Source organism: Sinohyriopsis cumingii, chromosome 6 (assembly GCF_028554795.1).
Source record: "Sinohyriopsis cumingii isolate HCF-2022 chromosome 6, ASM2855479v2, whole genome shotgun sequence".
Classification (NCBI taxonomy): domain Eukaryota; kingdom Metazoa; phylum Mollusca; class Bivalvia; order Unionida; family Unionidae; genus Sinohyriopsis; species Sinohyriopsis cumingii.
This window is the reverse complement of record NC_142966.1, coordinates 101307537-101325234: the sequence shown is the minus strand read 5'-3', so window position 1 is coordinate 101325234 and position 17698 is coordinate 101307537. Positions and strand designations below refer to the sequence as shown.

The 17698-nt window shown below is 35.1% G+C and overlaps 1 protein-coding gene across 7 annotated transcripts in view; it reads right to left on the bottom strand.

Moving 5' to 3' along the window:
* Positions 1-17698, bottom strand: part of LOC149797570 (histone acetyltransferase p300-like) — a 71201-nt gene that overhangs the window by 9990 nt on the left and 43513 nt on the right. For 5 of the 7 annotated variants that reach the window (XM_089962464.1, XM_089962468.1, XM_089962466.1 and 2 more), the window contains exons 18-26: positions 17627-17683; positions 16409-16486; positions 15872-15939; positions 11028-11057; positions 8507-8654; positions 5807-5953; positions 4260-4539; positions 2079-2285; positions 697-855 (exon numbers count right to left, since the gene is read on the bottom strand). In XM_089962464.1, coding sequence (XP_089818590.1) covers positions 697-855; positions 2079-2285; positions 4260-4539; positions 5807-5953; positions 8507-8654; positions 11028-11057; positions 15872-15939; positions 16409-16486; positions 17627-17683 — 1174 coding nt within the window. The remainder of the gene's footprint in view (positions 1-696; positions 856-2078; positions 2286-4259; positions 4540-5806; positions 5954-8506; positions 8655-11027; positions 11058-15871; positions 15940-16408; positions 16487-17626; positions 17684-17698) is intronic. The other 2 variants (XM_089962467.1, XM_089962470.1) reach the window with 1 other exon arrangement.

The following is a 17698-nucleotide window of genomic DNA, read 5'->3' as shown; positions in this document are numbered from 1 at the left end:
TTTTGTGGCCTTTGAGAACACCTTGTCAAAAGATTTCCGTGTTTTAGTGACAGCAGAGATATCTGAAAGCAGATTGGTTATCATATGCAAGAATTCTTTTTGAGGGTGCTTTATGATTTGGTTAAATTCTGTTGTCTGGTAGGTTATGTTTGGAAATCTTTCAGTAGTTTCAAAGTTTTTTTAAAAAAATTTCTTAATAGTAGCAATATTTTATAGCAGATTGGCATCAATTGAACAAACCTAGAAGTCCTCTGGATGCTTTCTGAAATAATTCTGCAGAGCAGTTCTTGAGAAGTCATTTGAATGTTTTTATATTTTTAGTACCAGTGGCCATATTTGATGGCAGATCAGCATCATCTGTATAAAAACTAAAGCAATTAATGATAGGCACATAACAGACAACACACCATGGATGCAGGGCCATACACACAGCTCACTTGGCCTTATGGACAGATGAACTGAAAACGTACCTCTGCTCTAATCTGATATACCATATACATAGACAAAATTGTCTTAATAAACTATCTACTCATCATATTAAAACAGACTTTGCTACGCTGATCAATTAACCATGAATGCAACCATTTCTGCTCATTGTATTGATTTTTTAAATGTTATTTTCCAAGTAAAATATAAATTTTCAACTCTTTAACATTTGTATTCCTAAGATGGGGTGGGGTTATAATTTGTACCTACCTCCTTGTGTTTTTCCATAGTTTGATACAATTTGTTGAAGAGATCATTTCCACTATGGGGTAAGCTGGTCTTCTTGCTATTCTTTCTAGCATTATTCTTGCTCTTTGAATTCTTCTTCTTTTGGTTTTGTTTCTGTCCCTTCTTTTTACCTTGAGCATCCTGTAACAAAGAATAATTTTGTTTGACACTTTAAAGCACAGCAACACAAGAAGTTTATTGAGTGCAAAGGAAAACGGAGTAATATGCCATGCCCAAGAACACATACAACTAACCCAGGCTGATCCAGCCACAAACCAAACTCCTATCTTCATTAGTTGCCTCTTATGACAAGTGGTTAGGCACAATGGACCTATTTTACATCCCGAGCCCAAGGGGTACAAACAAAAGAACTAGAGAACATAGACAAAGAGTCCCTACAAGGGAATGCTATTCTACTGGCTAAGAAGGATTACAGAATTCACTACAAATCCTCTTACAAGTATTGAAACATATCCGACAGTTTTTAAAAAACTCCAAATATGCAAGTCAATAACAAAACATTTTTTTATATGTTTGAGTTGACATCTTTGTCATGCTCTTTGACTTTGAACCTGATTTCAAAAATAGATGATAACTGAACTTCTCTCAATGTCAATGTATACACACGTGCAAAGTTTGGTTAAATTATTAATTAATTCCTTTTATGGGAGGGGACTAGTTATTGAACTGCATCATTCAAGGTATTCTTCAGATTTATTCACAAACTGGCAACTAGATATTAAAACTGACCAAAATTCATCTGAATAGGTACAAGACACTGTGTTCAACACAAAAAAGTATAACTACCTTTGACTTGATTCCAAGGTAAATTATGACTGCACAACTTTGTAACAGAAGTGCAGACATGTTAGTGTTCAGATCTGCACCATTTTAATTCAGAATCAATTACTGCTAAAGTGTTTAAAGAAAAAAATATGGCAATGCTACTATTTGTCCACAAATAGTGATAACAAGATGTTGTTGATAGTCACTGTGTTGTTAAGTTGGAGGGTGGCCAAGCAAAATTTCATTCAAAAGCAGATGCATATTGTTATAGAGTTAAAATAAAAAGGCTATGTCAGGGGAGGTAGTCATAAACAGTTTCAGAATGGCTGTCAAGAAAGCCTTTTTGGACAATCTATGATGACTTAGCAAGTACATAAATTGTTGTTTTTTTTCACCCCACTTTCTCTTCCTCAATGTAAAAATGTTTTTAATGCTGATTAAGATGAAAAAAGCATCATCCATCTCCACTCCAACCCTGCAAATCTTGTTGTTTAGTTATTTCTTTAAATCTGAAATGAAATAAAGATTGTTAGCAAAGTCTTGTTCAATTTATTAAGTTAAAAGCAAAGGTTTTCTACCACTGGAGTCTCTTCTCCTTCCCCTGGTGTGAGAACTTCAGCCTCTGCAGCAGCTGCCTCGGCCTCCTCCCGTTTTCTCTTCTCCTCCTCCTCCTGGTCAAGCTCTTTAATGCTTTCCTCCAACACATTTGGCCAGAAGTCCCCTTCAAAATATGGCAGGTCATTTGGCCCAGTCATGTTGTTCTCTATAGAGTCCTTCAGAATGTCCTAAACAAAACAAATAAAGCTGTAGCCAACAAAAAGTTTCACAACTCTCGAATGAAGAAATGCTAAGACTATTCCTTTTAGCAGCATCACGAACTTCACCTCACTCTGGGCTATTCCATTTAAATCTGCATCTAAAAATGGAGAGAGGAAACGTTTTCCAAAGGACAAGATTAAGCACCAAAGACGTTTTTCTATTTTTGTCTCTCTCGTTAGTAATGTTGGCCACATCTGATGCTGGATCAACTTCATTTGTACATATGTGGAAGTCCTTCAAGAAATGACACTTTCTGTCAAATCAGGTCAAATGAAACCAAGTAGTTTTTGATATACTGCTGTTAAAAGATTTTGTTTTCAATAACAGCAGCCTTATTTAATGTCAATTCAGCACCACTTGTAATCCATTATGCCAAGATAGTTCATTAAATTTGGTAAAATTCTGTTTAAGTGGTTCTTTTAAGTCATTTCAAGCTTTTTTTCTCATTTTGGTAAAATGGCCTAATTTGATGTTGAAATGGCACCTTTATAACTTGATAGCCTTCAATTAGGGATGCTTTTGGCCAAATTTAAATCTGTCTTTACACAGCGTGTCTGAAGTTGTTTAAAACTTCAAAAATTTTATCAACGGAGGCCATATCTGATGCATATTGGCATCATTTATATAAATCTGAAAGTACTTGGTGCAGGAACCATTTTATCAAATACAGTTAAAATTCCATTGAGGTTTTCCCTAAGTCATTTTAAAAAAAAAAGTTTTCTTCTTACAGTAATGGTGACCATAAACGAGACAAATCAGCTCTACTTGTATAAATCTGAAAACATGTGCCAGGATGCTTTCTGCCAAATCTGATCATATTTTGAGCAGCTGACAAGAGGACAGTTCAAATTTGGTCAAATTGTATTGAACAGTTTTATAAAAGGCCTTCAAATATTTTTGTATTTTTTTGTTGTTGTTGTTGTTCTAGGGTTTAACGCCATTTTTCAGCACAAGATAGGCTATACATGGCGGCCAATATAACTGGTGGAGGAAGAGCCCTGGAAAACCCAGGGAATAACCACCGTCCCACGAGAAGCTACTGGCAGGCTTTCCCACATGCCCACGCTAGCCGAGCCTGTATTTTTTTGTAACAGCATCTGCATGTGATGGAAGCTCAGCATCATTTAATGTCCTTTATGAGGTGATGATTTCTATCAATCTGGTTAAAAGTCTCGTAAGCAGTTTTTGAGAAGAAAACACTTTTCTATTTTTAGTGATGGCAGCCATATTTGATAGCAGAAAAGCACACCTTTGACTAAAGATTCAAGTTCAATATGCTAACAGGCCATTAAATTTAGTCAATTTCTGTCAAGTGGTGTATGAAACATGTTTAATGAGGGTTTTCATCCCCTGCTTTTAGTAATGGTGGCCATATGTGCTGGTTAACTGGCAATATTTTTACAACCTTTAAAGAGCCACATACCAGGATGCTTCCTGTAGAGTTAGATTAAAACTGGTCATGAGAAGATGAAATTACCAACTGATGAGAGTCACACTATGTGCAATGGACAATGCATAATGGAAATGGGACCATAACACAAGCTGACGTAGCCTTCAAGCTTAGGTGAGCTAAAACTACTAAGTATTATCCAAATTCCTACCATTCAAAATGAATTTACTCCTAAATGATTTTAATTTTGCTACTTTTGTGTTTCAACATTTTTTCTAATATCCATTCTACAAGAAGAACACTGCATATCATTTCATTTAATATACTGTGTGACCAAAAGGTCATATTTACATTATGATGTAAATACTGTCCAATAGCTTTGTTGCTATGACCTGGTTGACGAGTGTTTGTGAACATACTTGCTAAATATGCTTCAAGATTACATAATTCATCTGAATATATAACAAGCACAGAAACTGGACAGTTTTAATTCATTTATGAATGTTAAAGCAACAAACTACTTTAAACTTTACTTTAATGATCTCAATACCTTATAGTCCACAACCACTCTTTCTATTATGGCTTTATCCAGCATCTTTTTATACCACTCCTGTAGCCTTTTTGGCTTTGGAATTTTCTGCTCAGGAGGATGACAATGGAAGATGTAGTCATCTCCTTCACTAGGTGGACAGGCCCAGATATGAGCCCAGATGTAGCCCAGCTGTTTGGCATATTCCAAATAACCAATGAGGATCTCATGGTAGACAGCTGTCCTCAGTTGGCGAGGTTGGAAGAAATGGACACTGTCAAGGTAAGATATGTAGACTCTCCTGAAAAAGGTAAAAGAAATGATATCTCAATCTCAACTTTAATGAAAACCTTGGGTTGCTACTTTAAGGTAGAGACAATGAATTCATTTACATTTTTGTGGATATTAATTTTGTCATTTTGTGCAAATGACAATTTTGATGGATCTTAAATTTGTGGATTGGGGGAAAATAAATACTATTGTTTCCACTGGAGGATCATTGTTTATACAGTCCCTTAAATGAGGCTTGTACTAATCACAAAAACTGGTATCCTGTGAGAAATAATTCACTGTAGATTATGAGGTCTTACAATTGCTCATCTGACAAATTTAAGTGGATGGGGTAATCCTGCACAAAATTTAACAAAGTTAGTGAAGCATACAAATATGGTTCACAGTAATAATGTTTGTAATGAGGGTGACCTACTCAAATTTTTATGGTTTGATGTATAACAGTAAGCACAGAGTGCATAAACCTGTGCTAAACACATAACTCTAACCAAGAATAAACAAGTAATGTACATGCAGGTACAAATTTAGTCTCGTACCCCCCTCCCCCACTAGGTGCTATCAAACCCACTCCTAACTGTTGCCTAGAACTTGGCAAGAAAGAAACGATGAGATGCAGTGAGACTGAACATAGGTTATGATTTTATCTGAGTGGACACTGATGCTGCAAGTTGTACAATTTCTCTCTATTTTGTAAAAGCAAGCTAACAAGACAGGAAAACGAAAGAAAACAGTGAATGTCTTTGTTGGTACTTGTAGTAAGTGTCAAAAGCAATCAAAATTTTCCGTTGGCACTTCATTTTAATCAAACCACAAATCTGGCAATATCTGATGGATTGCCACAAATCTGGCAATATCTGATGGATTGCCAACACTGTCCGTTTAAACACTCACTGCAAATAACAATAACTTGCAGACAACTGCAACCTGGTGTAGGTTAAATATTTGAAGTCCTGAATGATAGGGGTGACTGAAGCAGGACAGGTGTAATGTGTATCAATTGTAATTAAAAAGGGACTATATTTCTGATGGAAGAATCTTCACAGAAATATGTAATTTAGCATTTAATCAATTAAGATTCCAAAGAAATGTAAATCAGATGGGGGAATTTTTATACAAAGCAGACGTGACAAAGGGTGAAGACTAATTCTGTTCAAGGTCTGAAGAAATAATGTTGGTTTGGATTAATAAACTGAAAATTGGACAATACAGATTGGAAGAATATAAGCTGTACTTTGAGATTGTAATTTTCTTAAAGTCTGAGACATGTATATGGTTACCTGGTATTGGGGTGAGGGCTATCAGACCCATACTCCTGAACATGCATACCAAAGAAACACACATCAGTGCCATCAATCTCTTCAAAAACGAAAAAGGACTTTGCCCTGTAGTGAAAGGTTTCTATCATCTCCCCATTATCACAGTATCTGCAATGCAAGAAAAAAATAATAAAATGGCAGTACTTCTCAGAGGAAGCCAGTGTACATTTTTTAAATTAAAATCATTATTAACTTTGTACTGTCATGGGGAACCCAAAATGGTAATCAAATTAACTTTTTATTGCAACACATTTCATCTTTTCAACTAACACTAATTAGGCATCTTTATGAGCCATTATCGACAAGCTTGATATTTTCTTTTAAATCAAAAGTAAGATGAGCAGATAAAGCTATTTTACAAATTAGATATCAACAACTTGAATAATGCAGTGGTCAAGTTGGTCAACTATGCACCTCTGCAGTCTCCTATCCCTTATGCAATGGATTTTTGGTTACTTTTCAAAGCTAGGTTTGATTTCTAAGGGTACTCCCATTTCATCCACCAAAAAAAACTCATAAATTACTTGAATCAGCTCTCCAGTGATATAATACCATAAACTGGGGTCCATAACTGCCAAATGCATCATGTATCAAACTAATAGAAAAAGCAATGAATGTCCATGTGAAATGGGTGTGTGAAAAACAAAAAAATCATAATAATAATTGCACTAATGCAAACAACGAGCTGCAACAGCCAAGCTGGAAAAGCATTTGACCCATGATGCAAGCTGCCGGTTAAATACACTGGCCAGACCTGGTCAGCTGCCTGTTGTGTCCTTGGGAAAGACACTTGCCTCTGGTTTCCTTAGGATTATACAGCCAATAAAGTGAAGAAAGTACCGTTATCAACAAAGCACTCAAACAGCCAATATATTTCTGTGAGGTTTTTTTTCACATTCTAAATGAAGTAGCAGGATCCACATCTTGTGGCAGATCAGCATCATCTATGTAAACTTAAAAGGACTTTATGCCAGGATGCTTACTGTAAAATTTGGCTTTGCATTTTGTTAGAAAAAAACTATCTTTTAAAAATTTATACTTTAAAAAAAAAAAAAAACAGCAGCCATATCTGATGGCAGACTGGCATCATTAGCATAAACATGAAAGCTTTTCATGCCAAGATGCCTTCTGTTAAATTTGACCAAACACTGCTGGGTGGTTTTTAAGCAGCAATAATGTCCAGGATTCCACTTTCAGAAGCTGAAGATGTATCTGGTGGTAAATTGGCATCTCTTGTACACTGTGAAAGTCCCTAAATGCAGATTTTATTCTTATGAATTTAGTCATTAACAGTTTTTTTTGTTCTTCCCTTTGTAGTAATAATGGCCATATCTGATGGAAGATAGCATCGTTTGTATCAAATTGACAGGCCTTTATGTCATGATGTCAAATTTGGTCAAATTCAGTTTATTGGTTTTGGAGAAGTCATTGAAAGTGTTTTTTGCTTTTTTTTAAAGCAATGGTGGCCATATCTGACTGCAGATTGGCATGATTTGTATAAAACTTTAAAGTCCTCTATTTAGTTATCTGCATTCCTTTTCCATCAAATTTGGTCCCATAATGTTAAAAATTGTTTGCGAAGTTGCTTTTTAAAAAAAATTACATTAGTAGTGGCAGCCATATCTGATGGTGGATCAGCATTATTTCAACAAGTCTGAAAGCCATTCATGCCTGGGTACTTTCCATCAAATTTATCTTGTAGCTTTGGAGTTTCTTAAGTTTTTGTGATGTGGTGTGTGATTTGGATTTTTGACGTAGCTTAACAATTTTTCAGTCATACTGCTATGATGTCTGCAGTGTGGCAGTTTATAGTGATGTCTAGCACTAGGGCATCATGCCGCAGACATGTGGCATGATGTCCCACCCAGTCACATTATTCTGACACCAGGCCGACCAGTCCTAACACTAACCTCTTAACGTTGAGCACCAAGCGAGGCAGCTGTTAGTACCATTTTTGTAAGTCTTTGGTATGACTCGGTCGGGGATCGAACCCACGATCTCCCACATCCAAGGCGGACGCTCTAACCACTAGGCCAACGGAGCGGTATTTAAGTTTTTGTAATGGCAACCATAAAAAGGCTTGTATGCATGAAATCTCCCAGTAAACTAGCAACAATTTTTTCTTTTCAATCTTTTTAGAAGCTTTAAAATAGCAATTTTGAATGAACAAGGAAAAGCAGCCAATTCACAAAGGATGAAGGATGAAGGAAAATGTCATAAGCTATTGGACATTATTACCAGGAGAGTTCAGAGAGAAACAAGGTAATCGTAACTTTTTGTCACCATATATGATCTTACTATATTATGCAAATTAACACCACTTTCATAAAAGGACAATATGACAAACATGGACTTGCCGAGCAAAATGTTTAAACTGCAATGTCAACCTTTTCAACTTTCCTGTAAAAGTTTAAGAGTTTGTGGCTTTGTAGGCTTAATGCCATTTTTCTGCACATAAATAGGCCTGTATATTTAAAGTAGAAAGAACCCCCCCACCACACCCAAACTACCCAAATTGGCTGAGCTGACATTCAGAAACATGCACACACACACACAAAGCTGAGCACCTTAGACCACTCTGCCACCTGGGGCCTCTTCAAGTTTCTCAGAAATAATACAACACAACTATGCTATAAAATGCTTGAAATGTAAATTATATACCTTGATTTCATTCCTGGCTTGACCTCAGTAATTTTGTCTGAACTAGATAGCACTCTGATTGATACTTCACCTGCACCAACATCTTTCTTCTTTAAAAAGTTGTTGATCCTATTTTCTAAGTAATATCCTAACTTTGTATTTTGTAATCCTGAAAAAAGAAGGAAAAAAATAAACTCTAATAAAATTAAAAGAGAATACTAACACAGATCCTATCAAAATAGGCTTTCAACACAATTCCAACACATATTAGAGAAGATAAATTCCTGTTCAGAACAAGAAATGTGTTCATGGTCACAAAGGCTCCACCACAGCCTCAGGAACTGACTTGAGATAAATCTTAAATGGATGAATGAACAATGACTTTACAAACCTGAGCCAAGACTAAAATTAGTGTGGAGCATAGAAAGATAACTGCAATTACAAAAGAGTATAATCAACATTATTATATGCAACTGGGCATAGTCAAGTTAATAGTAAATAGATATTTAACAATAACTGAGCATGCTCAGTAAATAATAAAAATGGATGAAATAAGATTTTCAAGATGGGTGATGTGGTGGCCATATTGGACATAAGCTTGGCTCCATATTTACTTAGAAACATCAAGACATCATAAAAAGTTGTTTAGTGACAATCTCACGTTGATATGACCATCCAAGTAGGAAGAGAATGGATAACAAGATTTAAGATGGTCTCTCTGCCATATAAGCACCATATTCATTTAAGACCAACTAGATAAGGAAATCCTTAAGTCTTTTAGTGTAAGAAGTCTTTAGTGATATGACCATCCATTCAGGAGGAGCAGCCATGTGATTTTCAAGATGGCTGCCATGAATGTAACATTGACACCATTTCATTTAGAACCAGCTAGACAATACAAAAAGATTTTAGATAAATCTCCATACTGATATGACCGTCCATTCAGGACAAGTAGCAAGAAAAAGATTCTTCAAGAGGGACACCCATAGCCAAATACAGATGTATGACCATCAATATTTTCATTTAGGACCAACTAGACAATATAATGAATGTGTATGTCAAGTTTCGTGGCTCTCCTCATGCAAATTTGGAGGAGTAATGGTAACAAACTTTTCTAATACATGGATGAAAGACCGTCCCATAAGCTCTTCTAGTCAATGACAAGTCGAGTTAATAACTATTATCTCCTTTGTTAACCTATCTCTTCCACAACATTCACATGCTCATTCTTTGAATTCGTCAACTTTCATATAAACATGCGAGGAAAATTTTGTGAAACACTTGTGAACATTAATGAAACATAACAAAAACTGAATTAACCCCTTCTCATATGAAACTGAAATGAAAGACTGTTTGATCGTATATTCAAAAAATTTGACACAATTATGGCCAGTTTAAAATTATGAAAGGGCAAACCTTGTGACACTTGCCATTATCATTTGCATACTACAACTGTAAATAAAATCTTATGACTACATAAACTGTAATTGAAATCTCTAAGACTACACAAGTAAATTGGGCATTATAAATTCACTTGCCCATGCCCAGAACATGCTCAAATTTGACTCAGAAAAGCTCAAGTTTGCAAGACAATTGCCCATGGGCTAGTCAAACATATGAGAGAGGGTGAGAGAGAGAGAGAGAGAGAGAGAGAGAGAGAGAGAGATAGAGAGAGAGAGGGGGGAAAGAGAAATAAAGATGGGGAGTTCAGTTCACAATGCTTTATGTTCTCCAAGTTTTCACTCTATGATCTCGCCATTGAATACGCATCCAAACCTTGTTTTCATGTTTATGTGATCTGTATTCTTCAATTACATAACTGTCCAGTTTCTTTCATCAATTGATTCTTTCTTTCATAAGATAAACCTTCAAAGTCTGCCATTCCCGTGTAATCAATGTCAAGGTCAGTCACATTTTCGCATGCAGATTTCAAGTATGATATTGTATTTACTAAATAAAGAATGCATGTTTTGACAAAGAGAAAATAAATATTTACATTTTAAGTAACCACTTACATTTTTATTGCAATATTTAGAGTTATACAGGCTTTTTGTCACTCCACAAGTCGTAACTTGTTCGTGGGCAGTTAATGAGCTCCAAAGTACCCAAAGGTTGCCTACTCTAAGCAACTGGCATGTCAAAGACCGTTTTGATGCATCTCGCGAAATTTTAACAATTGTTATTAATAGATATTTCTTTCACAGGTGTGTCTAGAAATAAAAGGTGCACATTACTACAATTAGCCGCCTGCAAAATCCAATATTTATCATTTGTGCTTTACATGATTATCACAGGATACATACAATGTAGCAAATAATAAAATCGATTAAAAATATAAGTGATCTTATCTTAAATCAATCTCAAAAGTTGGCTCGTCAAAAATTGTTTAGAAGCAAATTACTAATTTCAAGGTCAAACCTGAATGATGTTGACGCAGAAGCTAACATGTCAGTGAACACAACATTCCCATGAAAGAAAAGAAACAACAACAACAAGTAAATTTATTAATATTGGAATAATTGAGTGAGGGACCTAGCTTTACCTTGTTTTCTTACTGGATGGATACTTAAATCTGCATGAAAGTGGAAAGGTAGAAAAAGAAAAATGTTATGACGTATTAAAACATGATTAAAATAAAGACATTTCTGTTCTTGCCTGTTACATTTTTCAGTTTACAATCAGAACATCTCTCTATCTCTCTCTCTAAAAATTCTAGACATGCCAAAAACCTTATCTAGCAATCCATTTATCTATATGCAATATGTATCTGTCCTTAGTCTTCTTTGTTTGCATTCTAACCCTTTCTCCTTTTGTGTATATATATATATATATATATACACACACACACACACACACAAACTATTTACATAAATAAATCTTTTATTGAAAAATTTAACTATCAACATATCGTTTTAAGGTGCAAACAAACATCAAGAGTAAACAAAAATTTCAGCATTTGTTAAATAAATAGAATGTGAACATCATATATTGCACCATATTTTCATTAAATATGTTAGCTGTGATATTTTGTTTCTATATTTTGGGACAAGCAATCCCTGAAAGGCATGTTTAAGTTTCCAGTCAGCATGCAATGGGCAAGCTGTCATTTATAAATGTCATAAAGACCAGGATACATAACCTATAATTTAAATCTGAAGACTACACAAGCAGTAACTTAAATCTACACAACTACATAAACTGAAATCGAAATATGTAAGACTTCATTTGATGCAAGTTAAATCGGATGGACTACATGAGCTATAACTGAAAAATGCAAGAACACAAAAGCTGTAATTGAAATTTTAAGACCAAGTTAATTTTCCTTAGATTTTTTTAGACAGTTATCCCAGACCCTGTACTCCTTGAAACCTACAATAAATCATACCATGTAAACCTATTCCCCATGCATATTATACTACCAAAAGCAAGATTAGAACAATTGCTCTCTCATTCCTGAAGTATTCTCCTCCTCCTCTTGATCAAACTAATCCAAATGAAGCAGTCATTGGCGGTCACACTGAGGTTATGTTTACACTTTGGAAACCATGTTGAATATTTTTTGATCTTACACTAATAGTCATATTCCAAGGTATATTATGTGAACACTACAAAAATTGAATCTTTCAAGGAGTATGCTACTGTGAATTCATTTTGTGGATATTAATTTTCCCCGTTTTCTGGTAAACGAGATTTTCATCAGTACTTAAAGGAGACCAGAAATCAATGGAAATAGAATAATAATAAAACCACTATAGAAGAAAACCTTATTCCGAAGTATCATCTGCGACTGTAATGCCAATATTTAAATATTAGCATTTCTTCCAGGAGTTGATTTTCCGTGACCTCGTATGTGATGTGATGTCATAGCAGCGACTCCAGCATCCCCTTGGGAGTTGCCAGAGTAAAATACAATGCCATTTTGTGTTGCTTACAGGTGTAATAGCACACTAAGAAAAGGCTGCAGACGACATTGTTTTTTTCTTTTCCAAAAGATAAAGGCATAAAGAAAGTATGGATGCATTATTACAAGCAAGTCAATTTAAAAGCAACACCATACAGCATTCTGTGCTCATTTCACTTCCCAAAGGAATGTTACGAGAGGGATCCTGAAAAAAACAGCAGCTATAGCATACGCAAATGCTAGGCCTAGACTAAAAGCTGGCGCTGTACCAGACATACCGTTGGATATTTTAAATCCTGGGAAAAATGTTAATCGTGCGAGTTACAAAAATAGGCAGAAAGCCTAAGTAATTGATCACAAAATGCAACAATCAATTCACAGCTGTTTTATCTACACCAACAGTGTTTTAAAAAATCTGATAGCCCAACATGGAGGTCCCCTCTAACTTTAATCCTGTGTTCAAAATGAGGTGCCCATCAGCAGGCTTGTCAAAACTAAAATTGTTTGACTGATGAAATCTTGATTGCACTGATGAAATGAGTAAATGTATTTTCAAGACGTTGACATGCTTGCCTAAACACGGCACAATCTAAATCAAATCACCACTGTCCTAGGTGAAATTGAGATCTGAATTTAATCACATGGAAGCTTTGCTAAAAAAAAAATTCTAAATCTGTCGTGTTTTGAGAATACACATTTTTCACCAATCTTAAAAAAAAAATTAATTTAAAAATCAATTTAAAAAATACTTTCTGTCTATACCTTTTACATGTAGTATGTATAAACTGTAATCTGTTATGATTGGAACTGATATAAAACTATCCCTTGGGCAGTTTAAATAGCGGTTAAAAGGAGAGGTCATGTATAGAATCAAAGTTTCACATTAACTGGCTGACAATAGAAATTGGGAGGTGACCATTGATCCCACCCACTTGCCCCTATGTACTAGCATCCACTGGACATGCCATTTCTCCCTGTGATACGCATTATTATCCCCCAGGCCAAGCCACTTTTTCCATATTCTTGTCAGCTGTAGCAATAAAGCCAGTGTGACTAATTAACAGTTAATCTATATCCTTGCATTTATCATGTGAAAAGGACTGCCCTTGGACATACTTCAAAGAAACCATGTTGGACAGAGTGTGTATGTAAGCACCAGCAACTGATTGGCAAATAAATGATGCCCTATTTAGTTTTAACTTATGATGCCTAGGGCTTCATTTCAACTGTTCAAACCTGCAGTCACATGCTACCATACATGTGGCAACTGTTTTTCTCATATTTTATATCCATCCTTGTTTCCTTAGGTTTAACTCTTCAGGCATGTAACACTGCTTACTGAATAAAATATTTATTCTGAATTAGTTCTTTGGGGGCACATGTAATGCATGCTATATTTTGTTTTATTCCTTCTTTTACTTAAATCATGGTAATTAAACTTTACATATATGATAGATTTTCAGGTGTTGTCTGGCCGAGTTTCTTTGGTGGAAATGGAGATGCAATTTTGTTTACAGAGAAAATTACACAGTATTCACAGTGATCATTCATGGGATTTAAGCTAATTGGTGATAATTTTTGATTTTTTTTTTCTCACTACAGTACTGTTGTAGTGGTTTAAAAAATCTCATATTTACGTGAGTAATGTCTAATCTAAACATTCTATTTACTGAAGAAAAAATCTTGTGAGATGTTAATTATTTTGTCACAACAATATTCACAAGTGATAAAATAGAACATGTCATCTGTGGATTGCATACATTATATTTTTTTATGTATGGTCTTGAGCTTTTTTTTTCTCTTGTGAGAAATAAAAACTTACATCATGTAATAATCTGCGAAAAATCGGAAGGTTTTTTTCCTGGCTTGAGAGGTGATAGGCTGTTGTTGTTGTTTAACACCATTTTTCAGCACACGATAGGCTATACATGGCGGCCAGTATTAATGGTGGAGGAAGAACCCGGGAAAACCCTGAAAGAACCACCAACCCACGAGAAGCTACTGGCAAGCTTTCTCACATACCCACATTGGCTGAATCCGAGACTCAAACCCACGTAGACAGAGGTGAGATAGCAGTGATCCGTAACGGAGCGCGCTTTAGACCACTCGGCCCACTCAGGGCCCCGAGAGAGAGGTGACAGGTATGAACTGTCCAAGCTTGTGGAATTTCAGTAAGGGCTAGTGAGTTTTTTAAGTCACCAGCCTGGGGCCTGTGCCTAAAAAAAGAATTCTTTGAGCACTGACTAGTACAGTACATAAACTATTTATACCAGACATATACTATCTGATTTGTCAATATGCTAACTGTAGCCTGCAAGTAAAAGATTTATGTGTGCATTTTTTTGACTGAAATAGTTCTCAATGCCTTTTACACCTTCCCAGTAATGGATATTGTTTCACATGCAAGTCGGTCCCCGTTCTAGTCTCTTCGCCCAAAATTCAGTATTATCTCTCAAGTTTCAGTGTTGGATTAAATTTTCAAGATATTTGTCCTTAGGTGGTGTGTTGTATGTAGGTAATGAATGTCATTTACATATAATACGATTTAACCTCATCCTTGAATTTATTGCACTGCGGTACATTTTTAATTTTTACAATGGGCACCATCACTCGATCCTTATCACATTTCTGCACAACACACAATGTATAAGCATTTATTTTAAAATTACATTGCTTTTTTTAATTCCAAAATATGGAATATGAGCACCTTCTTACTGTTGTACTTTTCTGCTGTCCGGTCTTAAATATATTGTTAACACACAATTCAACAGATATAGTTATGAGCGCATCTCAGAAGCAGATTAAACTTTTGAATGTGCAACCCAAATTGGTCTCCTCCTGTCTGTCTTGCTCGCCATGTTTCTGTCTGTATTTGAGGACTGGCTAGTATTATTGCATCAATGGACCTGTCATCTCATCGAAACTCGGAAATACTAAGAATCATGGTATCTTCCACACAATATATTCACTACCCCCCTACGATATTTAATTTATAAACATTATAGTCTAATTAAAATTTGTAGAGAATTACATACATAAAATGAAAAGTTTTATTTCTGGTCTCCTTTAAAGTTATGTAAGAATTTTGTTCGAATACTATCCTCTCCCTAGAAGAATCATTGGTCACTGTATTGTGAAATTCATGTATTTTTATGTAGCAACTGTCTAGTATTGCACACAATCCACATAAATTTACACCTATGAAAAATAAGAGATTTACAGTAGTACTTAGTATAACTGGCAAACTGATCCTTAGGAATCATCTAGAATATACCATCATTGGTTTTATGTCCGATTAACCAAGAACTGTCAAAAAATTAACATCAATGATGCTCTGCTAAAAATGGTCCAATAACACTAAACAGTAGCCTAGATAAACAGACAAAAACAAATTGAAAAAATCATGTGTAACCTCTCTCTCCTCTCACTCATTGCATAACTGAGAAAAAACTTCAAAAAAATAAATTTTTTAACAAAATACTCACTTTTTGCAGTGTATTTATTTTCTTTCCGTTTTAAGCCCTTGGCCTTTAAACAATTATCACAGGTGAACCTAAAAGACCAAACAAATTGCATATAAAAAGTTGAGCACAATAACCTTTCTCCACATGCACTGACAAATTATATACAGAATGCAGAATTCAAAATACTGCTCTACACTCACATACAAAACCAGCTCTTATGATAGAAGTCAGAGGGAACAGGTGCTCCATACATGTTTTTACACCCATACCAATCCCCACAACACTTTTATATGTGCTGGTCACCATGTAAAAGGCTCCATCATAGATTATTACCCACCCACCCCAATCCTCAGCCCACTTCGACCTGTGTGGGTCTCTATCCCATATTTTTACAACGAACATTATGCATCAGTAAATGAAAACAGAAAATAAAAACTACTGCATGATAAAATAATTATTGATATTATGACTGCTGGTTTTGTGCCTTCATTCACATGAACTTATCTGAACAAATCAAGAAATTCTACATTTAGGTGCTTAAAAACAAACTGAACTTACCCATTGGGCCAAATCGGTTCGAAATGTAATACACATATTTGATGAAGTTTTCTACCACATTCCAAGCATTCAACAAACCTGAAAATACAAAATGCACAAAAGACTGCATCACGATGTATGTGTGTGTGTGATTTGGATTTTTAATGTAACCAGATATCATAAGCTGTTTCATTTGATCAGTGCCACTTTCATTTAGGACAAGTCTTTCTAGTGAAAATTCCATGTTGATAAGCCCATCCATTCTTGAGTAGCTTCAACATGATTTTCAAGATGGTTACTGTGATGGCCATATTAGATAACCGAATGGCACCATTTTTATTTAGGACCAACTGGACCATGGGATAAATGTGTGAGAAGTTATAATAACAACAAACTTGTGCTAATAGATGGACATATGAAAGACAAAAGACCACCCCATTTGCTATTCTGGTCTTTAACTATAACCAAAAGAGCTAAAATAAGACAGTCCTATCAGATTTAACAGTTCGGGCTAATTTAATTATGCAATCTACATTCACTATCATCATTTCCTTGGAAATTTAAATTATTGCAACAAATGTTTTTATCAAGTGTTCAAGTAATTCATAAGACATCACAAGTTTCAATACCTGGTTAACCTGAAAAGACGGGAGAATTTTTTTTTTAAATGGTGGAAAACATGCAATCCTATCTCAAGATGCAGCACTGCAGAATGAAGATAGATACAAAAATATATCGAAAGTTCACTTGGTCTAACTGCTAGGTAAGCTAAAAATGCATTCATAAATATATTACGAATATGACTATTATTATTCAAGGCTGTATACATGTACATTTAAACCTTAATAAATCCATGAAATGTGATGTGACAAGAGTATTAAGATTCCTAGTATTTTTCAACAGAGAGAAATGGCATTTGGTTTAAGCCTTTTCTTTTCTTCAGTCTGAACGATACAGAAATATCTAACATTTCACTAACATGAATCTCTCTCCTCTCTCTCTCTCTCTATATATATACACACACACACACATGAATATAATCATCAATGTTTTTCTCTGGTGGAAAACACGTGCATTAACAAAATGAAGAGACTACAAATGACCAAAACATAAAACTTAACCCAAGTGTGACATGCGAAGATATGAACAGATAAGGGTAACACTACATATTCCAACCACTTTCATGGTGGGATATAGAAACTGCCCAAGTCCTGTTGAAAAAATAGTGAATTTACTCACGGTTCGAGATCCAACTGATCATTCTTCATCCTAACAAACTGATCTTTCCTGATTTTCCTGCAATGGGAAGAA